Source organism: Dermacentor variabilis, chromosome 4, assembly GCF_050947875.1.
Source record: "Dermacentor variabilis isolate Ectoservices chromosome 4, ASM5094787v1, whole genome shotgun sequence".
NCBI classification, from domain to species: domain Eukaryota; kingdom Metazoa; phylum Arthropoda; class Arachnida; order Ixodida; family Ixodidae; genus Dermacentor; species Dermacentor variabilis.
In genome coordinates this window covers 170,044,414-170,070,630 of record NC_134571.1, presented here as the reverse complement: position 1 = coordinate 170,070,630, position 26,217 = coordinate 170,044,414, and the positions used below count along the sequence as shown (strand labels likewise).

The 26,217-nt window shown below is 49.0% G+C and overlaps 1 protein-coding gene across 1 annotated transcript in view; it reads left to right on the top strand.

Annotated features, from left to right (window-relative positions):
* Positions 1 to 16,870: 16,870 nt before the first annotated feature.
* The window catches only part of LOC142579934 (high-affinity choline transporter 1-like), a 44,215-nt gene continuing 34,868 nt past the window's right edge, over positions 16,871 to 26,217 (top strand). Inside the window, exons 1-3 of the mRNA XM_075690613.1 lie at positions 16,871 to 17,128; positions 24,118 to 24,225; positions 24,912 to 25,067. Of these exons, the coding sequence (XP_075546728.1) occupies positions 16,936 to 17,128; positions 24,118 to 24,225; positions 24,912 to 25,067 (457 nt within the window). The 5' untranslated portion in view covers positions 16,871 to 16,935. The remainder of the gene's footprint in view (positions 17,129 to 24,117; positions 24,226 to 24,911; positions 25,068 to 26,217) is intronic.

Sequence of the window (26,217 nt, the reverse complement as noted above, 5' to 3'; positions counted from 1 at the left end):
ATTGATCTACCTTCCAATTAGTGCCTCGTTTTACTAAAACCAGAGTTATTTATTCAGGGACTTTGCTAAAATACTTTCAACAAAATATTTAACACTTCCAGCACCGATACAAACAGAAGCTTCAAGACGTCTACAACACGCTTTAATTATTGTTAGTTTTATATCCTTTCTCTTCTTTTGTTAGACGCCTAGATGTATAATCGCATAACAACTAGTTCTTGATTTAATTGCTTTTTTGACAGCAAAGTCACTGATGCGTAGTTGATTTTTTGTTGAAATCAAGAGTTCGATGAAAACTCGTCTGTTCAGGATTGCTCATAGTCAACGGTAAGACGGACGCCGGCCAAATACATTGAAGAAAAGAAACCAAGGCGTTTCGGCTCTCATACGGGGGCCTTGTTCACAAATCATCTTGTGAATCTTGTGAACAAGGCCCCTGTATGGGAGCCGAAACGTCTTAGATTCTTTTCTTTTCAGGCTGCCATTGGAATCTGAACCTGGAAACGTTTAACGTTAGAACGTTATCTAGTGAGGCGAGTCTAGCAGTGCTATTAGTGGAATTAGAGGGCAGTAAATGGGATATAATAGGGCTCAGTGAGGTTAGGAGGACAAGAGAAGGATATGCAGTGCTAAAAAGTAGGCACGTCGTGTGGTACCGGGGTTTAGCGGAACGACGAGAAATAGGAGTCGGATTACTGATTAATAAGAATATAGCTGCTAACGTAAAGAAATTCTATAGTATTTACGAGAGGGTGGCAGGTCTTGTTGTGATACTAATAAGATGTACAAATTGAAGGTTCAACTCAGTAAGAGGACCTTAGTGTTGAAGCAATGAACGATTATATTATGGGCATCATTAAGGAGTGTGGAATAGAATTCGATGGTAACTCGGTTATACAGGATACCAGTAAGCTATCGCAGGAGACGAAAGATCTGATCAAAAACGCCAATGTATGAAAGCCTCTAACCCTACAGCTAGAAAAAACTGGCAGAACTTTCCAAGTTAATCAACGAGCGTGAGACACAAACATAAGGAAGCATAATATGAATACAACTGAACATACCCTCAGGAACGGAGGAAGCCTAAAAGCCGGGAAGAGGAAAATAGGAATAGGCAAGAATCAGATGTATTCGTTATAATACAAAGCCGGCAATATCACTACTAATATGGATGAGATAGTTAAAGTGGCTGAGGAGTTCTATAGAGATTTATACAGTACCAGTGGCACCCACGACAATACTGGAAGAGAGAATAGTGTAGAGGAATTTGAAATCCCGCAAGTAACGCCGGAAGAAGTAAAGAAGGCCCTGGGAGCTATGCAAAGGGGGAAGGCAGCTGCGGAGGATTAGGCAACAGCAGGTTTACTGAAGGATGGTGGGCAGATTGTTCTAGAAAAACTTGCCACCGTTTATACGCAATGCCTCGTGACCTTGAGCGTACCGGAATCTTGGAAGAACGCTCACATAATCCTAATCCATAAGAAAGAGGATGCCAAGGACTTGAAAAATTATAGACCGATCAGCTTACTGTCCATTGTCTACAATATATTTACTGATGTAATCGCAAATAGAATCAGGAACACCTTAGACTTCTGCCAAGCAAAGGACCAGGCAGGATTCCGTAAAAGCTACTCAGCAATAGACCACATTCACACTATCAATAAGATGATAGACAAATGTGCGGAATATAACCAACCCTTATATATTGCTTTAATTGAATACGAGAAAGCGCTTGATTCTGTCAAAACCTCAGCGGTCATGGAGGCATCACGGAATCAGGGTGTAGACGAGCCGTATGTAAAAATACTGAAAGAAAAATAGCGGCTCCACCGCCACCGTAGTCCTCCATAAAGAAAGGCGTCAGGCAGGGAGATACGATCTCTCCAATGCTATTCACAGCGTGTTTACAGGAGGTGTTCAGAGACCTGGATCGGGAAGAATTGGGGATAAGAGTTAATGGACAATACCATAGTAACTTGCGATTCGCTGATGATATTGCCTTGCTTAGTAACTCAGGGGACCAATTGCAATGCATGCTCACTGACTCGGAGAGGCAAAGTAGAAAAGTGGGACTCAAAATTAATCTGCAGAAAACTAAAGTAATGTTTAGCAGTCTCGGAAGAGAACAACAGTTTACGATAGGTAGCGAGGGACTCGAAGTGGTAAGGGAATACATCTACTTAAGGCAGGAGGTAGTGACCGCGGGTCCGGATCATGAGATGCAAATAATCAGAAGAAAAAGAATGGGTTCGGGTGCGTTTGGCAGGCATTCTCAGGTCATGAACAGCAGGTTGCCATTATCCCTGAAGAGAAACATGTATAACAGCTGGGTCTTACCGCGTGTCTTACTCACGTATGGGGTAGGAACCTGGAGGCTTACGAAAAGGGTTCCACTTAAGTTGAGGACGACGCAATGAGCTATGGAAAGAAGAATGATAGGTGTAACGTTAAGGGATAAGAAAAGAGCAGATTGTGTGAGGGAACAAACTCGAGTTAATGACATCTTAGTTGGAATCTAAAAAAAGAAATGGGCATGGTCAGGACATGTAATGAAGAGGGAAGATAACCGGTGGTCATTAAAGGTTACGGACTGGATTCCAAGAGAAAGTTAGGTGGGCGGATGAGATTCAAGAAGTTTGCAGGGACGTCATGGCCACAATTAGTTCATGACTGGGGTAGTTGGAGAAGTATGGGACAGGCCTTTCCCTGCAGTGGGCATTACCAGGCTGATGATGATGATGATGATTAAGGTGAATTAAGTACGAGTGGTGCCTTTAACTGCAGATGTCTATGCAGGAAAGATACGGACATTAATGTGGCGTGTCTAGGGTTCCTCTTGTTCATGGAAATCCCTTAAACTATGCTGTCTCTTCAGCCGCCACAACAATGTATATGTGACATCTGCTTGCATTGTTGCGCTGTGCTATAACTCGGAGAGCAGCATCGTAACTGCCGAAGTCGTGAGACGTGTGGTGCGCAGGAAAGCTGAGGACTGACGAAATGTTTTATCAAGGCATCGGACATCGTTAATAGTGATCAGAAATCTTCAAGACCCTTTCCTCTGCCTGTGCGAGAAACGCCTCTACCCAGCTAGCGCCTCAATCGATATACAGTGGCTGACACCTTGTAATGGGTTTAAAATTGTAATGGAGGCTAGTTTGTTTACCGATTGAGTGACACGCCCCAATTTCAAGCAGCAAAAATAGTTAACTGAAGAAATAAAACAGACGGAAGACGCTGGATCCCAAACGGCCTATGCGGTGAACAAAGCGAGTTGACTTTTCTCAGGGGATGGTAGTGACAAATAAAAGGAAAGGATTATTTGGCAACGGTGCTGCCGTTGTCTGTTAATCGGGCTTCGCCTTCAGCGATCGCACATTTGCTATATGCACTGGCATGCAAATGTGCGATTGCTGTATATGCACTGGCATCGGGCTCAATCTCGAGTTTCGCACTTGAAGTTTCGGTGCATGGCGAGAGTGCCACGTGGGCCAAAGTTGTGAGCACTGCCTTCAAGCGCAGCGTGCTGCTTCTACCGCAGCGCGGAGGGAAGAACTCCATAGATGCGTCACGTCAGGCACAAGCTGTGCTATACTCGCCAACAAGTTTTCTTGGCTATGAAGCGAAGGCTACGGAAACTAAGCGCGCCTCTTTCACCCATGCTGGAAGGAGTCCCACAGTTTTGTTTTCATTTTTTTACGTGGCAAATAGAAAACTATACTTTTTTTGTTTTTTACCGCACCTAATTTTAAACAATACGTAACATTCACCAGTCAGCATTTGGAATTTATTGTATTTTTAGTTTGCTCTTTCAAGTTTTTGCACACCTGAGACCGTCTCACGTTTTGCACAATAATAAAATGCAAAATGATATTGTGTTTCCCGGTGAGTGTTCGTCGCTTAATTAAGCAACGAACACTCCCCTGACAGGCTATTGACCAACTTTAGCAACAAAAGAGTGCTGAAACACATAAAAAGTTTTTCCAGCGTCTGCGCTGTAAATCGCAGCCATCGGCATGTACAAATGAGTGAGCGAGCTGACTCTTCCGACGCCAGCATCGGTTGCACATTGAATTCCTAACCGACGCCATACAGCCCCTTCGCAGCTCCTGTTCAAAACTTGGTACATATTAGATGTGAATAAACATTGATTCAATCCAATTTAATTGTATTTGCCTTCACTAAAGTGCTTGTGCAACGTTACCGAAGCCAGTGCCGAGCGTGCTCGTACTACATTGTGTGCGAATTCAGCCATGTGCAGAAGCTCCACCCCCTTAGCTTTCGCTTCATAGCCAAGAAAAGTTGTCCACGAGTATAGCACAACTGGATCACTGTTCAGCTTCTTTCTTATACACACCCCTTCCGTGGTTATACAGAAGCCACTTGGATCACCTAAACCAAAGCTCTTTATTGTAGCGTCAGCGACGCTGTGATGGTCATAATCTGAATTCTGCTTGGGTCAAGTAATTCTGAACGCTTTCTGTGTCTTTAGCCCACCCTGCCATTAACGTCGCCTAAGTTTGGACAGCCTATTTTTTTTAAAGCTTGCTAAATGTAAACGTCCGGGTATAGGTTCAACTCTTTTTTTGCTCATGCGCCTTCAATTGGAAAATAACATTGGCTCACTGATGTAGTTAGGCCATAACTAGTTGTACTTGAAAAAGGGGGTACCAGCGAAACACAAAGGACGCGCACACGAGGAAAAGGCGTTAGACACGGACGGACGCTGAACTTTCAGCTGTACTTTATTTTTTTATTTAAACTAGTTGAAAAACTAGTACTCTTTCTGCCTAAGAATTCACTGATTCTAGTTCTTCACAGCGCACTACTGGTGTGATCTCATATTTTAGCTTTTCAAGGGATCGCACGGCACCATCTCTGTATCGCCCTGATTCTCCGAAGTCAATATCTTTATGCCAAGCGTGCACCCAATGAAGCATGGTCCAAGACATTGCAGGCACAGGCAGCTTTAGTGCACTCCGCCAAAGTGTGGATTATGGACCAGCTGTGTATGGCTTACACGTTACTCACACGCTCGGGCGTGCATCAAGAAGGTTGAGTGGGTCAGAGGTTCGCAGTCTACGTGGAAACTTAAACTTATTTCTGTCTGGCGTTTCTGTTTCAGAGAACAAAAAGTTCATTTGTCATGCCAAGGTCGTCATACCGTCGTCTTGCTGCGGTATTCACGCACATGCACACAAGCACATATTACTCGCCTTACACGAACACGTTAGTCAAGCTTGTAACGTTTTTGCAGAACCCCCAACAATGCTACATAACAAGCTACCTGGAAATGCTTTACGTAACATCGATTTCCAAAGTGCGTAGAGTCTGTGTAATTTTCACCTCAAACGCCTTTCCCTTCGTTCAGCATACAGGGTGAAGCTTGTTTAATTGTACATGTAATGAAAACATGTTATGCTATCATCGCTTATCTATTCGCAGCCGAACTACATGTGTGCCTTACTTTGTATATTTGGGTAGAGGAAAGAAGCCATTGCTCGATCATGCATGGGTCGCATGCACAGAAGGCACCGTTGTCGTTCCACTCATGATGCAATCGGAGTTAAATTTACTTTCTCGCTCGGCATTCAGAGAGGCATAGCCCAGCAGTAAATTTGTCGATCCTAGTGGGAGTGCTCGTGTTTGGGAGCTAGCGCTCGCTCAACCATAGTATAGCATATGTATGTCGTCCATCAAACCCAAACCTGTTCTCACCACGACATATGGGGCTTACAACTGTGCAATTTTCTGTTGAAATACGACTGTTGCTCGGCTATGGTGTCACCACGTTCGACATGCAGGGAGAAATTACGTGATGAGACTCGGAACAGCAAGACGGATGGATGCGAATTTGCTCCCACAACATATGACCACTGCGGGCCCGCTAAGCATAGGGAGTGAGCACGATTGCAAGATTAGACCATAGGACCCCAACTATCTGTATTGTAAGTTAAGCATGTAAGCTTTGTAATGCATGAATAAATAATACTTGCGCATTTGCTTACGTCGTTGTTGTACCCTAGTGTCGATGCACCCAAAGTACCATGCACAAGACGCTTCACGTCGTACGCCATGCGACTGCGTCCCCTGTACAGCCTACAAATTGCGTGTACGTCAAGCATTCGTGTGTGACTCAAGCTTGTGCATCACAACAGGAGCAAGAAGGCGGCAACGACACCATTATGTTGCAAATGACACGAGTGATCTTCCTTACTACGGCAAAGAAGCGTTAGAACCTGTTTCATTACTAATAAGGCCTATCCCGAAAGCGATGCAATGTAACAGTGTCTCAAGATGCCAAACCAAGCACGAGATAAGAATGTTAGAAACTGTGGTTCTCCCGCTTTTTTGGCAACTTGTTGGTATGTGCCATGACCCATGGCACAAGTAGTGGCAACATTGATTGTAAGTTGAATGCTTTAGTCGAGTCACAAGGGAAACCGGCAGATGCACACGTGTCTTAGGTCCGGGCTACTGCGCGCGCCCTCCCTGGGCGCTGTTTTTTGAAAGGCTTTTTGAAAACCATCTGCGACGCGGTCAGAGTCCGTGCTGCGCTGTGTTTTCGCGGCATACTTCGCGTTGATGCGAGCGACTGTACGAAGGTCAATTCGCTCGCGGCTGCTGCCGCGATTCCTCACTCCAGCGTTTTGACGGCGAGTTTCCACTGTCATCGAATGAGACGTGTTCACGTTGGCTTATGCGCGCGTGACAACATGCTTGTTAATTTATCTAGTGCGCCTATATGTTTACATGTTTGTACGACCGATAAAACTACCATCCTTACTTCGTACAGCTGCCCACTGATTTGCTATCGCAATCGATGCTTCGCCTTCCAGGCGAAACTGTGACTTTTTGCGTTGGCAGCACCGGCAGCGTATACAAACCGGAACCACAAATTTAAATAGCTCTTTCGCTACATCCTTCTTTGCTAAACAGGTTGAAGTTCGGGGCTTTTCAAGGGATTTCGGGGCTGAGAAGACCGAATACAGAGGTATTGAAAGTGAGAAAAGTACAAAACCTTTAGTAAATCTTTTGCTTTTCAGCCGACATAAAAAAAATTAAAATGAGCACATATTTGAAGGCATGCATGTTCTGGGTTTATGTTTCTTCTACCACGATTATGCATGCTGAACCTTGCTTCTTTTTTCCTTCGTAGTGGCAATTGTTTTCTTTTTTGCTATGTTTCAGTTCTTATGCGGTAGTTTTTCCATTGAGCAAAGAGTCGGTGAATTTGGCTAGAATTGCTTAGCCAGCACCAATTAACGTACGTGACTCTTTAGATATGTTAACCTTGCTTTCTCATGTTCTGAATAAGATAGTGTGAAGAAGAAGACGCGCCTCGCGGCACAGACAGATCGCCAACGCGCGGCTCGGTCCCGCTCGCGCTGTTGATTACTGTCGCCTTTTTTGGACAGTGCTTCGGGCTGTCTCGCCGTTCCCGGTCGCCGCGCTTTTGCCTTGGGAGCCGCCAATAAACCTCTTCTCAATTGGTGGAGGTGCTGGGACTCAAACCCCGTCGCTTGTAACCCTGGAGCTGCGATCAAGAACGCTATCGCCCGCCATGACCGACAGCTCATCCCAAACGGCGCCGACGCCACAGTCCGTCACTTGCACCGGCGTTGCACGACAACGCGACCCCAAGATCTTCAGCGGTGCAGACGACGAAGACGTAGAAGACTGGTTGGCGTCATATGAACGGGTGAGCGCGCACAACAAGTGGGATGATCCAGCGAAGTTAACCCACGTCATCTTTTATCTGGCTGGTGTTGCCCAACTCTGGTTTCACAACCACGAAAGTGACTTGCCCACATGGTCAATCTTCAAGACAACCTTTACAGAAGTGTTCGGCCGACCCGCTGTTCGCAAACTGCGCGCTGAACAACGCTTGCGCGCCCGAGCACAGCAGACGGCAGAAACATTCACGAGCTACATTGAAGACGTCGTGGACCTGTGTAAACGAGTCAACGCGGCAATGCCCGAAGCTGAGCGAATTCACCATATACTGAAGGGCATCGATGACGACGCTTTCCAGATGCTTCTAGCCAGGAATCCGCGCACTGTGTCCGAAGTCGTCAGCCTATGCCAAAGTTATGATGAGTTACGGAAGCAACGCGCTTCGACTCGGCGTGCTCTGGGCAGCGACGACTTGGTGGCAAGCCTTGACAGCATGTACGACTCATGCTCATTACTTCCACGGGTCAAGGACTTCGTGCGTGAGGAAGTTGCCCGCCAACTTTCTTTAGTCCCCTTCACTCAGGAGCCCACCTCCCGTCTTCCAAACACGCTCCGCACTCTCATCTCCGAAGAGGTCGCTCAAGTTGTCCCTTCCGCACACCATCAGCCGCCTGCAGCCACGAATCTCAACTCTGCTCTGGCAGTGCAGCCTGTCGCGACTCCTCCCACCTCTGCGCAGCCAGTCCTGCCTGTGGCTGCGCCTCTTACGTACGCGCAGGCAGTACGCAGGCCTCCGCCTGCGTCTTTCGCGACCCATTCCCAACCGGTGCCACCGGAAGCCCATGCTGCATCTTGGACTGCACCGAGAGCTAATCCTTGGAGGACGCCTGATAATCGTCCCATCTGCTATTCTTACTGCACTCCTGGACACGTCGCCCGATATTACCGACGTCGGCCTAAAGCGTTCGGCGACGCCTCTCGGCCCTTCCAGCACGGCAGCCAGCCCTTTCGCCGATACGCCACTCCTTCCCACCAACCGTATGCTCGTGCTGACCTTCCAGAATTTCCTTCGCGTCGCTCGCCATCCCCTCGCGGACGCTCGCTCTCCCCAATGCGTCGGCGACCCGCACCACCTGACCAGGAAAACTGAACGTCGCAGTTCACGAGGCAAGAACTGCGCCCCATTCGAACTGCCTAAGTCCTCGCGCCTGTCCTGCTAACGTGGTCGAAATTAGTGTAGAAGGTGTTCCTGCATTCACTCTTGTGGATACCGGCGCAGCTGTTTCTGTGATAGCCGCCAAACTGTGCCGTTCGCTGCGCAAGGTGACCACGCCGCTTTCTGGACTGTCGCTTCGTACGGCAAGCGCTCAGCACGTCACTCCGCACGCAGCCTGTACTGTACGTGTGCTTATTCACGGCATTGTTTACATAGTCGAGTGCATTGTTCTTCCCACCTGCTCGCATGACGTTATCCTCGGATGGGACTTCTTATCCCGTCATAAAGCCGTGATCGACTGCGCACGCGCCGAAGTTGAATTTTCCCCTTGTGACGCACCCTTGCACGAAGATTTTGACCGCCCTTCTAAACTTACCGTGCGCGAGGACACAGATATTCCACCTGGCTCCTTCGCTCTCGTACCCGTCTCTTGCGATGCCATCACTGATGCAACGGTCCTCTTCACACCTTCCGACGTCTTCATGAGCCGTAAATCTCTCCGACTACCCTTCGCAACACTTGACCTGGCTGGCGGCTGTAGCAATATATACTTTTGCAATCCCCTCTGTGCGCCTATTACATTGCTCGTTGGTGAATGCCTTGGCATCGTGGAACTCCTCGACTCTTCGTCTTTGGTTGACGTCCCCGGAGACTCTTTTGATGTCGACTCCGGCCAGTCGCCTTCGATTTCCGCGCTTGAAGAGACGTCCAAGGATGCTTTCTCGAGTGCCATCGCCGATACCCTCACACCTGCCGAACGCGCCGACCTTCTTGATCTCCTGCACCACTTTAGAAGTTCACTCGACGTTTCACAACCTCACTTGGGCCGCACGTCGGAGGTGCAGCACTACATTGACACCGGTTCACATCAGCCGTTACGTCAACGACCCTACCGCGTCTCGGCCGGAGAGTGTCGTGTCATTACCACCCACGTCGAAGATATGCTGCGCCGTGACGTTATTCAACCTTCGCACAGTCCCTGGGCATCGCCTGTCGTTCTAGTTCGCAAGAAGGACGGGTCTATTCGCTTTTGCGTCGACTACCGTCGGTTAAATAAGGTAACGCGCAAAGACGTCTATCCTTTGCCGCGCATCGACGACGCCCTCGACAGTCTTCAGGGAGCAGAATTCTTCTCGTCCCTTGACTTGCGTTCGGGGTACTGGCAGGTACCGATGGCTGCAGCCGATCGCCAGAAAACCGCATTCATTACGCCTGACGGCATATATGAATTTAACGTAATGCCGTTCGGGCTTTGTAACGCCCCTGCCACCTTTGAACGACTCATAGACAACACGCTGCGTGGCCTCAAGTGGTCCATATGTCTGTGTTACCTCGACGATGTCGTGGTTTTCTCGCCTGATTTTCCGACTCACCTGCTCCGCCTCAGACTTGTTTTGACCTGTCTAACGAACGCTGGCCTCCAACTCAACCTCAAGAAGTGCCGCTTCGCCGCGCGAGAGCTCACCATTTTAGGCCACGTTGTGTCCAAGCACGGCGTTCTACCCGATCCTGCAAAACTTCGAGCTGTCGCTGAGTTTCCGAAGCCTCAGACCATCAAAGAACTTCGGAGCTTTGTGGGCCTATGCTCATATTTCCGGCGCTTTGGTCGGAATTTCGCATCGATCATGGCGCCATTGACTCAGCTTCTGCGCGGTGACACCACCCTCTCCTCCTGGTACCCTGCATGTGACTCCGCCTTCGCTCGCTGCGTCGTCTTCTCACCTCCCCACCTATTCTTCGCCATTTCGACCCGTCGGCTGCAACTGAGGTACACACAGATGCCAGCGGGGTCGGTCTCGGCGCCGTCCTCGCCCAACGAAAGCCAGGCTACCCCGAATACGTAGTCGCCTATGCGAGTCGCACGCTGACGAAGCCTGAGGCCAGTAACAGCGTGACCGAAAAAGAGTGCTTGGCCTTAGTATGGGCACTTGGCAAGTTCCGAGCATACCTGTACGGGCGCCCATTCGACTTGGTCACAGATCACCACGCGCTTTGTTGGCTTGCCAACTTGAAAGATCCCACTGGCCGCCTAGCCCGTTGGGCATTACGCATCCAGGAGTACGATATTCGCGTCGTCTACCGCAGTGGGCGAAGACACTCCGACGCCGACGCCCTGTCTCGTTCACCTTTACCTCCAGACTCGGCCTGCGGAACATCTTCCGCACACTCCATCTCATCTCTCGACATGGACTCCTTTGCCACCGCACAACGTCGTGACCCGTGGATCGCTTCTCTTTTCGACTATCTTTCTGGATCATCGACTATCCCTGTATCCCGAACCCTCCGACGCCAAGCAGTTCATTTTGCCATTCGTGACCAGCTGCTCCACCGACGCAATTACTCTCCTGCAGGCCGTCGGTGGCTTCTGGTGATTCCCCGCAGCTTAAGGTCACAAATATGTGCCGCTTTCCACAACGATCCACAGTGTGGCCACGCCGGAGTCTTCAAGACGTACGAACGAATTCGCCACCGCTACTACTGGCGCGGCATGTACAATTTTGTACAAAAGTTTGTTCGGTGCTGTCTTGACTGTCAACGCCGCAAATCGCCGCCTTTACGCCCGTCTGGTGCCTTGCAGCCGCTCCCGTGCCCTACCACACCCTTCGATCGCGTCGGCATCGACCTATACGGCCCGCTTCCTATGACTCCAGACGGCAATCGGTGGATCGTAGTTGCTGTTGACCACTTGACACGCTACGCCGAAACTGCTGCTTTACCAAGTGCTACGGCACGGGATGTAGCCTTTTTCGTTCTACATCGCTTCGTGCTTCGACACGGCGCACCTCGAGAACTCTTCAGCGATTGAGGTCGCGCCTTCCTCTCCGAAGTCGTCAAAAGTTTGCTCTCGGAATGCCGTATTATTCATCGGACAAGCACGGCATACCATCCCCAGACTAACGGACTCACACAGCGATTTAACCGCACACTTGGTGACATGCTGTCGATGTACGTGGCATCTGATCATGGTAACTGGGACCGCATCCTTCCATTCATCACGTTCGCGTACAACACTGCGATCCAGGCCACTACGGGATTTTCACCTTTCTTCCTCCTGTATGGCCGCCAGCCTACGCATAACATCGACACGCTCCTTCCTTACCGTTCTGACGCCTCCGAGTGTCTATCTGTGTCCGACGTCGCCCGACAGGCCGAAGAATGCCGCCAGCTAGCGCGCTCTTTTACGGCCGAGCAACAGCAGCGCCAGAAAGAAACCCGCACCGACACGCTTCCGAACACCACCTACGCTCCAGGCGTTCTTGTGTGGTTGTCTGTGCCTTTCCAGACTCCGGGCTTTCCTCGAAACTCGTCCCAAAATTCGAAGTGCCTTACCGAGTCTTGGAGCAAACATCTCCGGTGAATTTTCTAATCGAGCCACTGTCACCACCTGAAGACTTGCGCCGGCGTGGACGTGACATTGTCCACGTCTCGCATCTCAAGCCCTACCACGACCCTCTGCCTCCTGATTCTTAAGGCGCCAGGATGGCTCTTTTTGTCCGGGGGGAGATTGTGAAGAAGAAGACGCGCCTCGCGGCACAGACACATCGCCAACGCGCGGCTCGGCCCCGCTCGCGCTGTTGATTACTGTCGCCTTTTTTGGACAGTGCTTCGGGCTGTCTCGCCGTTCCCGGTCGCCGCGCTTTTGCCTTGGGAGCCGCCAATAAACCTCTTCTCAATAGTATTATTATAATGTGCGTTATTAAAGAAAAGAAAGAGACCTCTCTTATAACGAAATGCTGCTAGTTTCAGCCTTTAAGTTGTCATCCAATCGGCGTATGTTATAACGAGCATTTCCGACTCACAATAAGTGAAATCACTAATTTCTTAAATGTCCTTTTTTCCTGAAATAATAACGGAAATAACTTCTTTCTTGCTGTGGTTGAAACATTTTTTCAGCTGAGAAATGTTATGACGCCGCGTAGAAAACAAATTTGCTCAATTTGTTAACTCGTCATTACCAGGTTAAATGAAAGAAATGCGGATTAGTAGAAACGCAGGCACTGCTCGGTTGCACAATTATTTCCTGGAGCAAATAAACGATTTTGTTTTAACCTACACGTCGAAACTGTTTTCCTGTTCATTGCAGCTATCGATGTCAATTGCGTTCGATTTCTCATGAATGTTGCAAAGGAACAGCACGATGCAGCAGACATGCAGAAATATTTTTTTACATGTAGACATAGAAAAAACACCTTCGAATGCAACGCAACGATGCAAAAACGTCCAACCTTAATCTTAAACACATCGCGGCCAGAAATCTCTATATCTCGCTACAAGGTGCATCTCTCGCGTTGATGCCCTTTTGAGACATATCGCCGATTCTACCTGCAACCACAGTTCCCGCGACCCTCGAGCCGTGTTTCCGACGTTCCGAAACCACTACATGTTTCTGCTCGCTGCGCCATGTTGCGCTTTTGAAGGAGAAGTTTCGGAATCCCACGTTGACTGATGACGACACGTATTGCAGACGCACCGACAGCAGGGTTGGCATTGTTTCTTTTGTGTTACTTCACTGCTCCCCTACTTGACATGATTCTATACCTGAGACAAGGAAAAGAATTAAACAGCACAACACTAAATCTCAAATAAAGTTACATTTACATTTAAGAAAAGAGACCTGTATCTCTATATAAATGGCACATCGATCACGGCGGCGCGCCCACGTCTCGGCGCACACCTCTAGTTGTGGGGAAACAGCCACCGTAGCTTATATAGTCACAGAACACCTTTATGGCTTAATGCTTATCGCTCTGCACTGCTCAACATGAGGTCGTGAGTACGATCCTGGCCTCGGCGGCCGCATTTCGCTCGACGCAAATGCCAAAACGCTCGTGTACTTAGATTTTAGGGCACATTAAAGAACCACAAGTGGTCAAAATTAATCCGGAGTCCTCCACACACGCCGTGCCACAGAATGACATCGTCATTTTGGCACGTAACATCCCAGAATTTAAGTACTATTTTGTAAATGTAAAGTTGTAAAAATGCTTAAGATTAATTACACTTACGCCACTTGAAAAGGATGTTTTGCAGGAGATTAACTTTAAAAGTGCATGTTCTTTGCACGTCCCCTCTTCTGAATCCTTCAGAATACAAAGTAAATAAGGGTTGTAGATCACATGGCACTGTTGACTTGAGGCTGAAGCTACGTTTAGTACACGTACACAACTACGAGGGGATCCTGATAAGTATTGAGACTCACCCAGAAAAAATATTGAGCTAGATAGCACGGTGTATCGGCTAATTAAACTATATTGAATGTGCAAAAATTAGCTGCCTATATTTTCGGCTCATTATTTTCTCATTAGCTCCAAATTGAACATGGCAGCATGTCCATAAATGTGCTGAACAGCATAAGACAATAATCAAGTTCCTGTTTCGCCAAGCAGATACATGATAAAATGTCCCGGAATTTGTGCCGCTATGGTCCTTCATGTGGTGCCAATAAACGTTGCATTGTCGATGTTAAGATCAGCAATTTCGGTGTTGAAAGTAAAAACGAGTGGAAGACCGAAAATCAGTCAAAAGTATTGCGATGTCTGGGAATACCACTTGAGTTGGTGCTTTTAACCATGACGACTTAGGACTGAAAAAAATGTTGCAGCAAAGTGGATCCCAATACTTTTGACAATTGAGCAAAAGAGCAAATGCGTAGACACAACGGCGGCTGTTCAGGACATTTTTAGAAAATGATAGTCCGATTTTCTAAACAAACTGGTAACTGGGGAAGAGATATGGACGTACTGTTATGTCGGTCGGTTGGTCGGTCTTTTATACGAGGGCGAATCAGAAAGTCTTCGCCCCTATTTTTTTAGCTGCAAAATAAGGTATACTTACAGGCAATTACAAATATACGTTCTATTCTGGATACCTTACACTATTTTTCCACATATTCCCCACAACGGTCTATTCCCAGCAGTAAATTTGAGAAGCCCTTGTCGTCAGTCAGCGACGCACGCGGCCTCCCCGAATGCTCGTTGTCACAGAAGTTTTCACGGTCTTTTGCGAACTCGCAACACCTCAGTCTTCTCGAAGCGAGACACTTTATCCATACGTGGGCTGCATTTCCCTGTGGATTTCGACGGACGTTCGTCCCTTGCTCCACAGAAAACTCATCACACTTCGTTGCTCGTACGCCGTGGACGTGTGAAGCACAACCGCCATCATCGATGGATGGATGTTGCGTGGATGCTATGAGGGTACCCTTTGGAACGGGGTGGTGGGTTGCGCAACCAAGCTCTTGCTATTGTACTGCCTAATCTACTACTTAGGTTAAGTAAGAAAAACAAATAAAACACGCATGATGAATTCCCATAACCAAATTTTCTGACCCCTGTTTTGAACTTTGTATTTGTACGTCTCCGTTTTTTGTCCTTTCCCTACTTCCACCAATTTTTCAATCGCCTCTTACTGATCTCTATTGCGGACATGTCTACTTTCTCCCTGCTCTCGCTGAAGCCAAGGGCTTCAAGGAGTCCACTGGTGCCTAAATCGACCACTGGGCAGCTATCTCCACATTCTGATAAAACATGCTCCATCGTTTCTCTAGCTTTAGCGCAGCAAGCACATACTTCTTCTTCATTCACGTATCTCGGTTTACAGCTGCGCGTGCTAAGGCTTCGTGATCGGGCTTCGAAAAGTAATGGGCTTCCCTTCGAGTTATCATGAATTGTTTCTTTCCTCATTTTGTTTTTTCCTCTTAAGTAGTTACTCATGGCAGGCCTATTTTCCATTCCCGCCACCCATGAGATTATTTCGGCCTCTCTGACCTTCCGCTTGATGTTCTTTGTTGCTGTGTTGCCCACCCTACAGGCCGTATACTTGCTGGTAAGCTTTCTAGTTCTTTTCCTCCACTGTGAATCAATGTTTTTCCTGTACAGATACCTCAACACTCTCGGAACCCATTTACTGTCTTCCATATTCCTCAGTCGTTCTTCATATTCAATTTTACTGCGAGCTTCCCTCACTTCAAAAGTTGTCCAGCCCATATCACCCTGCACAACTTCTTTGTAGTCTTCGCGTGAGCGCCCAATGCGAGACGACCCACTGACCTTTGGTTCACATGGAGTCCTGATTGTACCCCTGATTTCAAACAAAACCGCATTTCCGCACTTCAACAACTGACAGCAGCGCCGTGCCGCGGCACTACCGGCAGATAAGGCGTGCCCGGCCCAAGAAAGGTCCACCGCTGGGAATGGATATATGTTGACTTCGCATTTACAATCGTAATATGGCTAAAAAAATAAGGGCAAAAACAATCTGTTTCGCGCTCGTATAATGCTTACGCTCAGTATTGGGAGCGACGAAGAATTAAGTAGGCTTAGAAGTATAATTACTCAAGTCTAAAAAGAAGAAATACTGATGGAAACGTTTCATAATACCAAAGGAAAACGTACCACAATGTAGTGTTTTAAGAGTTTGGCGAGGAAATTATTTTTTGCTTTTCATGTCTAGTGGGAATGCGCTGCGCTTGAAGCTGACTCAAGCGCGAAGAGGACAAGACGTCACGCGAGGCAGGAGGTCTGCACTAAAGCACGCTAGCGGACGAAGACGACGGCGAGGAGCAGAGCGCAAACTTGGCCTCTCGCTAACCTCGCCAACCATTCTTTCTTTTGGGGCGACTTCACTGGGATCCAGCCACAGGGATGCTTTTCTGGCAGTATGCAATTTTACTAGAGACTCAAAAAGAGTACCTTTCTGAATTTCTAAAATCATCCATAATTTATGTTATTTCATTTCTTTACGTTTACTTATTTTATCGGAATTCCTAACAATATTTAATTACACTTCTAAATTACAGTACTATCGTCCAACGCTCCACTATACAAATCTAGTTTCTCTCTACTTCTAACCATACGGAAAACCGCCTGCCTCTTGGCCAATCCCCCATAGTGGGTACGCGCCAATTTCTGGGACACAAGACAAGACAAGCGTCCGCCATTATTTTTGACCGTCGAGCTCGCAGGTCACGCACTCAGCCGCTCCTCCGCCGGTGCCCCTGCCTGTCCCCGAGAGACTGTTGGTCGACGCGAAACCGAAGCGAGATGGCGATCAACATACCGGGCCTGGTGGCCATCGTATTCTTCTACTTCATCATCCTGGTGGTGGGCATCTGGGCCGGCCGCAAGAACGATGCACCGCGTCGAAGCACTTTATCAATGAGCATGGGCGAAGAATCCGACATCATGCTCGCCGGCAGAAACATTGGGCTGTTCATCGGCGTCTTTACTATGACCGGTAAGCGCCGCTGATATGCCAGTAAATTTTGATCGTGCGTCGATTTCAGTGTCTCCGTCTGCTGGTGCGTACGGCACACGCGCAAGAGCCCCAAGTCTATAATTACGTTAATTGTTCGAGGTACGCGTCAAGAACTACTTTAAGGAGGCGCCAAGAAGTGTGTGTTTCTGAAAACGCTTCCCAACAAAGTGCTTCTCTATAGCGAAACCGTGCTAGAACTTCAATGACGTGACCTGTGCGAGCGCTGAAGTTCTGATTGGCTGGCCTGGGGTATGCGTCAGAAGGAGACAGGCACCCCCAGCCAATCAGCACTTCAGCAGCGAAAAAAAAAAGGACATGTCCACTAGGTAGACATACCCCAGGGGCGCAATCTTCTAACCATTCGGAGAATGAACCTTTCACTTGCCCTCACATGTCTGGTCAGCAAAAGCGCTATTCTGACCAATCACACGACTTGAACGGCCCGCTTCCCGGACCAATATAATATTGCACCCCTAACGTTAAGAACGAACGAGCAGATATGTCACACCTGGCGGCGGTGTTAAGAAATGAGTCCTGGCCTGGGCGCTCGGATTAGTGATGGTAGTTTTGCTCATACGCTTACCTTTTCTTTGTCGCCTAAAAGGAACCATGTCGTCTATAGCAACATTGCGATTGTTTGATATGCTTGAAGAGACATATGATATCATAATGTTCTAAATCGCAATGAAACGGCTGCGAGGTCAGTTCTTCACAGGGGCAATTTCAGAGCGCATGGTACCGTGAAAGTAAACTGATACAATTGAGTACGGCCCGCGAAACGCAGCCACCGAAGAAACAGGCCAGCACGCCTAGTAGTGACGAACTCACATCTTTATTGCCAAAACGCGACTACTGCGGCCCCTTATATATTGCCTGCTAGGCATGGCGCAGCAGCAACACAAAAAAGCACGGCTGCCAGGGATCGCTGCATTTAAGAAACTTTTAACATTGTGTCACTCCTCCCCTCTTAAGATATATGCTGCGGGGAGTACTTGACCACTGGTTTTCGAGTTCTTGTGCTACGGCGCTACCGTGGAGTGCAAGGTGCAGCCATGACAGGGTTGTCCACGGCACAGTTACTTCCAGATACGCTACCCGGCGACTGTTCCTCACGTAGCACGTCGGGTGCAGCTTGGAGATGTATGGCTGGTTCTCTCTCATGAAACACACCGGGACAGCTGGAGAATGGGTGGGCGGTTGCCCCAGTTGAGGAGAAACACTTGGCTCCAGCAGGACGAAGTGGCGCTGTCTGCGCAAGGCGCAAGTGGTCATTGTGTCGGCACCATGTCGAAACGTCTTGATAAAGAACCTGGGCCGACGGTGTATTGACGTCTGAAACACTGCCAGGTGCCCATGGTGCACCTGTGCGGAAGTTTCTCGCATACACTTGATCTCCTGGTTGGAGTAATGGAGCCTGCCGTGACCCTCTGTAAGCATTCAACTTCTGTTTCAGTTTAGATAGCACCGATGCTTGTAGGCTAGGCTGCAGGACATCCAGAGGAGTTTTGAACATTCTCCCCATTAGGAGCTCACATGGAGGCCGACCAGTTACTTCATGTGGGGTAGTCCGATGATGAAATAAAAACCTGGAAATCTGTGTCTTGAAGTCGCCAGAGTTCTTGAGTTTGTTCTTTACAGTCTTTACCACTCGTTCTGCTGCACCGTTGGAAGCGGGGTGATACGGCGCTACAAGCATGCGGCGTTTTCCGTTTCGAGTTAAGAACTCAAGGTACTGTGCACTGGTAAACGCAGGGCCATTGTCAGAAACTATTACATCAGGGAGGCCATGCTGAGCGAATGCAATTCTCCGGGCAGAAATGGTAGCTTCTGCAGATGTGGATGACACAGGAAAAACTTCTATCCACTTCGAGAAAGCATCCACGTTGACTAGGAACGTGTGTCCTAGAAATGGTCCCCCGAAATCAATGTGGAGCCGTGACCAGGGTCGGTGCGGAAACGGCCATGGCATCCGTGGGAGCGGCTGCGCAGCCCGTTGTTGAGCCTGGCACGTAGCGCAACTTTTCACACTGTTGGCAATGTCATTGTCCATGCCTAACCACCAGACATGGCTCCTGGCAATCATTTTGCTTTTTTCAATACCAGGGTGACTGCGGTGAAGTACTCCAAGAACTTGGGCCTGCAGTGCTTTGGGAATTACTACTCGTGTCCCCCATAGTAGGCAGCCTTCATGGAGACTGAGTTCTGAGCTTCTTGTGCTGAAAGGGTTCCACTCTGGTCCAGCTAGAAGGCTCTCTCCTTTCAATACAGAATGCAGAACGTGACCCAGAACTGGATCGTTCCTGGTGGCTCGTGCCACCACAGCAGGTGAAAGAAGTCGCGGATAGGCCTCCTACAACATGAAAACCTCGGCAGGGGCAGGCAGTGTGGTGCTGTCGTTAGGTAGTGGCAGTCTGCTAAGAGTATCAGCAGGACAAAGCTCTCTTTCAGGCTTGTATACAAGTGGGTACTTGTACGCAGATAGCTTGAGAGCCCACCGGACCAATCTTGGTGATGCTTGCACAGGGACAGGCTTGTTGGCACCCAGCAGTCGGAGAAGTGGCTTGTGGTCGGTGTATGCTTCAAACGGTATGTCCCACAAGTTCTGGTGGAACCGCTCTACACCAAACACTAGTGCCAGGGCCTCCCTGTCGAGTTGACTGTAATTTCGTTCTGCTTTTGACAAGCTCCGTGAGGCAAGAGCAATGGGATGTTCTCGGCCATCAGCATCTTTGTGGGCCAGAACTGCACCTATGCCATAAGGTGATGCGTCACAGCTGAGGCACACAGGCGTGTCAGGGCGGAAATGTACGAGAACTGGAGCTGAGGCCACCAGGTGTTTGCAGGCTGTGAATGCATCTTGCTGGTCCTGCCCCCACTCCCATTTCTTTCCGCCACAAAGAAGAGAGTGTAGGGGAGAAAGTGCAGAAAGATTAGGCGAAAAACGTCAATAAAAACTGACAAGTACCAAGAAACTCTGAAGTTCTTTGACGTCTTTTGGCACAGGAGCATGCAGAATGGCAGCCACCTTGTCGATGTTCGGGGAAAGGCCTTCCTTGCTGATGATGTGCCCAAGATACTCTACTTGTGGCACGAAGAAATGACACTTTTCGAGTTTCACTTTGAGGCCAGATTCTTGAAGCTTGCGAAGCACAGCACGAAGGTTGTTGAAATGCTCAGCATCATTAGCACCTGTGAAAAGAATGTCGTCGAAATAGACGGCCACATGTGGTAGTCCTCTCAGAAAGTTCTCCATCTCACGTTGAAATATAGCAGGAGCTGACGAGACTCCAAAATTCAAGCGGGTGTACTGAAACAACCCCATGTGTGTCGAAATTGTGACGTACTCTCCGGAGGCCTCATCAAGAGCTACTTGCTGATACGCGTTGCGCAAACCCAATTTGGTGAATTTCTCACCCCATGCAAGGACAGTCCACAGGTCCTCAATCCTTGGAATTGGATATTTGTCCACTGTCGCTACTGGGTTGATGGTGACACTAAAGTCTCCAGAGATTCTAATGCCCCCATCCTTTTTTACCACAGGAACAATAGGTGCAGCCTACCTGGATGTTTTCACTAGAGCAAGGATGCCATCTCTTCTTAATCGTTGTATTTCTTGAGTGACTCCATCTGTTAAGGCATATGGCAGAATGCGTGGCTTGAAGAACCGAAGTGGGGCATCTGAAGGAACATGTAATGACGCTTCAGCACCTTTGTACGTACCAAGACCTTCTTCGAACACCTCTGCGAAGTCTTGGACTAGGTATTTGTTGTCAGAAAGTGCATGTATATTTTCTTCAACATTGGAGAGGCCGATGCCCAGCTCGCGCATCCAGTTGCGTCCTAGCAGAGTAGGTGAATTGTCCCCAGTCAGAAAAATGGGTAGATCTGCCTCCTTTCCATGAAACTTCGCAAGGATGTCAGCCTTGCCTTCGACTTTATTCAGTTCCCCGGAATAGCTTCGCAGAAACACTTGTGACGGCTGCACATTAACCGAAGGCAGAAGCTGTAGGAGCCGCGACTTGGCAATGACGGAGACGCTTGCCCCCGTGTCCACTTCCGTGCGGAGCGGCTTGCCACAAACGTCAAAAGTGACGGTGAAAGGCGGAGGCGGTTCGGCGTAGTTAATATGCCACATGTCGCAGACTTCCGAAGGCGAAACTGCAGTGGCATCTTCATCTTTTACAGTGTGCACGCGAAGGCAGTTGCTTGACGCCTGCGAACTTCGTGCAGTGGGCGAACGCTGCTTGTGAGGACTGCTGCTTCGGGCTTGGCTGTCCTTTCGTTTCGTATTGCAGACTTTCGCCAGATTACCCCGTTTACGGCAGTAATTGCAGACGGTCTTCACATGCTTGCATTCGGATGCAATGTGTCCACCCCCGCAGCGATAGCAGGTGACGGCCTCGTAGCCGTTAGGGTAAGCTGGTGCAATCTCCCCGGCGTCCCTTTTCGCTGCTTCAATTGCTAGGGCTGTCTGCACGGCATCCTGAAAAAGGAGGTCCGCTCTTTCCAGCAATCTTGTTTGAATGTCTGCGTTGTTCACACCGCATACAATACGGTCGCGTATCATGTCTTCTAGTTCGGCACCGAAGTTGCAATGCTCAGAGAGGCTTTTCAGCGCTGCAATGAACTCGCTGATAGACTCGCCTTCCTCGCGAACTCGGGAGTTGTAACGGAAACGCTGCACGACTGCCGACGGTTTCTTGCAATAGTAGTTTCGAAGAACCGAAAGAATCTGTTAGAGCGATTTGTCACTCGGCTTGTCGGGTTTAACCAAATTGCGAAGCAACGCATGCGTCTTCTGTCCGCAAGAACTGATAAATACGGACGTTTTTTTTTGTCTTCGGCGATATCGTTCGCCGCGAAAAATGCTTCCAGTCGGTCCACATAGCAGGACCGGTCATTTCCCCCGCCCTCGAATGGCTCGAGACTGCCGAAATTTGGCATGTTGAACGGGTGGTCGAACCGTGCGGGAACGTAGACTCACTTGAAACGCAGCAGGCGTGGCATACCTGGTGTTTGTGGACGCGTCGCAGCAGAAGCGTTCGAAGTAGGGTTAGCGTCCGGGTAGCGTCTTACCCGTTCTAATTCCGGGGAATACGTCGAAGGATGTATCAACGCTTTCCGTAGTAGCGCCTGAAGTCCGTAGTGTAAGTCGTTGCTGTAGTATACAAGAAGGGGTTCTTCAAAAGTAGCATGGGCAGCAACGTGGAATCGTCGCGGTAGCAGCAGTAGCGGTCAAACAAGGATGCGTCTCAGCAGCGGCGAAGTCCCTAGCATCCATCACAGAAGTAGAATCCGAAGTAGCAGTATCGTAGCAGCAGTAAAGCTCGGACGTAGTGCGCGCAGCAGTAGAAGTCTTTGTCACCTCGTCGCCAGTTGATACAAATGAGTATGGCCCGCGAAAGGCAGCCACCGAAGAAACAGGCCAGCACGCCTAGTAGTGACGAACTCACATCTTTATTGCCACAACGCGACTACTGCGGCCCCTTATATATTGCCTGCTAGGCATGGCGCAGCAGACACACAAGAAAGCAGGGCTGCCAGGGGGCGCCGCATTTAAAAAACTTTTAACATTGTGCCATAAACCTGATGACATTAAATATTGTGTCAAATCTACAAAAGAAGTGACAGATGAACTCCCGTTAGAATTCCATGTATGCACTGAAGGCCAAAAGAGTGAGGAACAATTTCCCTGCCACTCGGCGATTCCAGGGAGCATTAGTATAACTTCCACAGCTCTTCGCACTTCTGCAATCGCTTCGAAATTTTTTAGAAATGCTTTACCTGACACAGCATATGCATAGTTAGCTTAATTGCTAAGGCGCAGTGACTTTTCTACTCTTGGCGCCTTGCTGGTGACATTAATTGGTGCTCTCAGCTAGCGTCTTAGTTTTCAGAGCTGGCCTCAGAAGCCCATTAAAGTGTCTTCCTTTCTTCAACCACTCATAAGTACTATAAACAAGGACTGTCATTTGCATGTAGGGATAAGTATTGAACTGTGGCTGGCACTGCCGGATACGGCGGCGCTGCGAATGGTACTCGATGGAACGAGCCGATAAATTATGTTACTGTGCTTAGACGTAGTGATCACTGTCTACTACCAGGACGCGTATTCACAAGGTAAATGGTTCTTATAGGCTAGTGTGATTTCTCAAAACAGGCGCTGGCCAATCTAGATGGCCACAGCGCCTGCAAGTGCGACAGTCTTATTTGGTTGCACACAGGTCATATATAGGAAGCGACAAGATTTGCTAATTTAAACTCGCGTTCCGCGGGGCCCACCCTATATTCACCCCTGAAGTGGCTCACTTGCGATAGAAATGGACGCTCGAGGCTATGGACGGCTCATTCGAAGCATGCGCGGGGAGGGTTAGAGGGGTTTCGAGAGCTGAACGTTGATGGTGCGTCCACTTTGTCGTTCTTGCAGCCAAACGCACTCGAGTGCGTTTGGCTGCAAGAACGACAAAGTGGACGCGCCATCAATGCTCTATTCAAGCGCTTCAAGCGGTTCAAGCGGTTCAAGCCATGGTAGATCGTTTTGCCTACCACTGCCGGCATGAACTTTGTCTGCCGGCGCAGCTATATAAGTGCACTACAGCATTCCTGCGGAGAATCCTGCTGTGTGCATGCACTGGTCCGAGCGGAACAGACAGTAAAAGTCAGGCTAACGTTATGGTGGTGTTCCATTCTGCCCAGCAGCAGTTGTCGTGCGTGCTGCGTCTTGCTAACACGTAGCACCCGCGTCACGTGGTGCGTAGTGTCCGAGCCGTTAAAGCACCACCCTTGGAATCGCTGTCAATGCATCGCCCTTCGGGTGGAACTGAAATTTCAATGGCGTGTTTCTGTATCGCGAGAAAGAGGTGCCGGGGTGATAAGCTTCTAAAGTGGTATGCGGTATAATGTGAGCCTACACCTGCAGTGTTGGCATACAATGGGTTATGACAGTTGAGCCTTTCTCGTCTCTTCAGCGACCTGGGTTGGAGGCGGTTATATCAATGGTACCGCCGAAGTGATCTACATCAGCGGGCTCGCCTGGTGCCAGGCTCCCTTCGGATACGCCCTCAGCCTGCTCATCGGTGAGTTAAGCTGATCGGGTAGTTCGGTTTGCAGTAGGGCGCAATCGGGGACCTCATCGTCACGTCAGTTTGAAGCTTGACGAATGAATAGTGACACAAGTACGTTGTTCGCAAAATATCAAATGCAAAATGTGTTTTTGTTCACTACTGTAGGTATTCACATAAAATCACATGTGTACAAATGCAGACGCACACAATATAATCACGAGCGCATGTACACACATAAAGAAACACTTAACACGCACGCACACGATGGGACGTGCACTTGTCGCATATTTTAATAATAAAAAAATACTTTTCCATGCAACACTACCGACTTCAACAAGGTGATACAAAGAAGCAGGGAAAGACCAGTCACCGCGGCCCTAAACTTTTTGTGGTTTCCATAGTAGATACTCGAACAAGAAGCTTGGCGGAAGTCACGTGGTGGCTCCCCACTTCCTTGCGTATTTACCGTGGCACAGTGCATCGTAAATACGAATAAATGTATGGATTTTTATGCCTCAAAGATCAGTTACGGCCAAAGAAATCCAGAACCTCAATTTGCTTACTCCGCGGAATCGGTGCATATAGTAGGGTTCAAATTCGAACACGACAGCGTTCCCGAGAAACACATATGCAAGAACAAGCATCAACATGGCGCTAGAAGCGTGTTACGTTTCAGGTGCTCCTTATGCTCTGCGCAGGCGGATACCTGTTCGCGGTGAAGATGAGGAAGGCCGGCTACAAGACAATGCTGGACCCTTTCCAGCAGCACTTCGGCGCCCGCATGGGCTGCTTGCTCTTCCTGCCGGCACTTTGCGGTGAAGTGTTCTGGTCGGCCGCCATCCTCGCCGCCCTCGGTAAGATGGCGCCGGTCGGTGATATCACGGCGCTCTTTCCAGAGGCTTGCGTAGACGAGTTACATCTTGCTCTGTCTGCCATCATTGTACGGAAATATATTTGGTACTCGCGTGGGAAATTTGGGCTGTATTCCAATACTCGCTGAGGAGAACTAAGTAGATGGCTAAACGGACAGCGGCCATCTTATGTCTCGTTCCACTTTTCACGAAGACGTCAAAGTAGACAGCTTCGCGAAAACAGCATGGAAGTCAAAAATGGGGCATGCTAATTTCCTGTCCAAACAATATGGAGGCTGAGCAGGACGCTTGGAAAGCAAACAGGAAGGTTGTCCGTGCACAAGAAAACATAGACACGCAATCCTATGCCCTTAATGTAAGCTACATCGTCGTTTTCGTTGTTTGGCAGGCGCAAATACCTAAAATACCGAAATAATGGGTGCTTGTCGCGGATCTCCTCCGGAGAGCACTCTGGCCGAAAGAATGGACTAGGCGACAGGTGTACCCACACAGATGCACATTTAATGCAACCCACGCGACACGAACAGCAGTACACAAACCTAACAAACTAACACACAAGAAACAAAGACTAACAGTACACACGGCCCGTTAACACTGCTACCAGCGTTCTACTGTTAGAGGTGCTCACGTCTGGTTCGGTGCGGATGTGGCGTGGTGTGGGTCCCGTAGCCGGCGTTGGAGTGGCGTTCGACGTTCTAGGGCTGGCGTCGCTGGCGGCGTCGTTGGTTGCGTCGTACACGCTCCCGGTCCAAGCGCTGGTGGAGGTGTGGCCGATGATGTTGGCGTTGGGGCACCACCCGGAAGAGTGGCAACATCGGTAGAGACATCCCTGGCCGTAGCAGGTGGTAGCGTCCCCCGTGGACTCCCCGGAACGGGCTCAGGAACGGCAGGAAGTCTGCGGTGCAAAGCCGTAGAACGCGAGCTCAGCGGAGCAGTAGCCGGCGTCGCTCTCTTCCGGTCGAACCGTCCCTGACCCGCCGAGTCTCCGCTGCTTTCTTCTTCCCCCCAGTGTCTCGCCCTTCCTCGCCATTTTTTAGCCTTCTTGTTAGTCCACGTAATCCTTCTCTTCGTCTTCTTCTCTACTCCACCAATCATCGCTTTCCATCTCACCGGATACTTCTTCTTCTCTTCT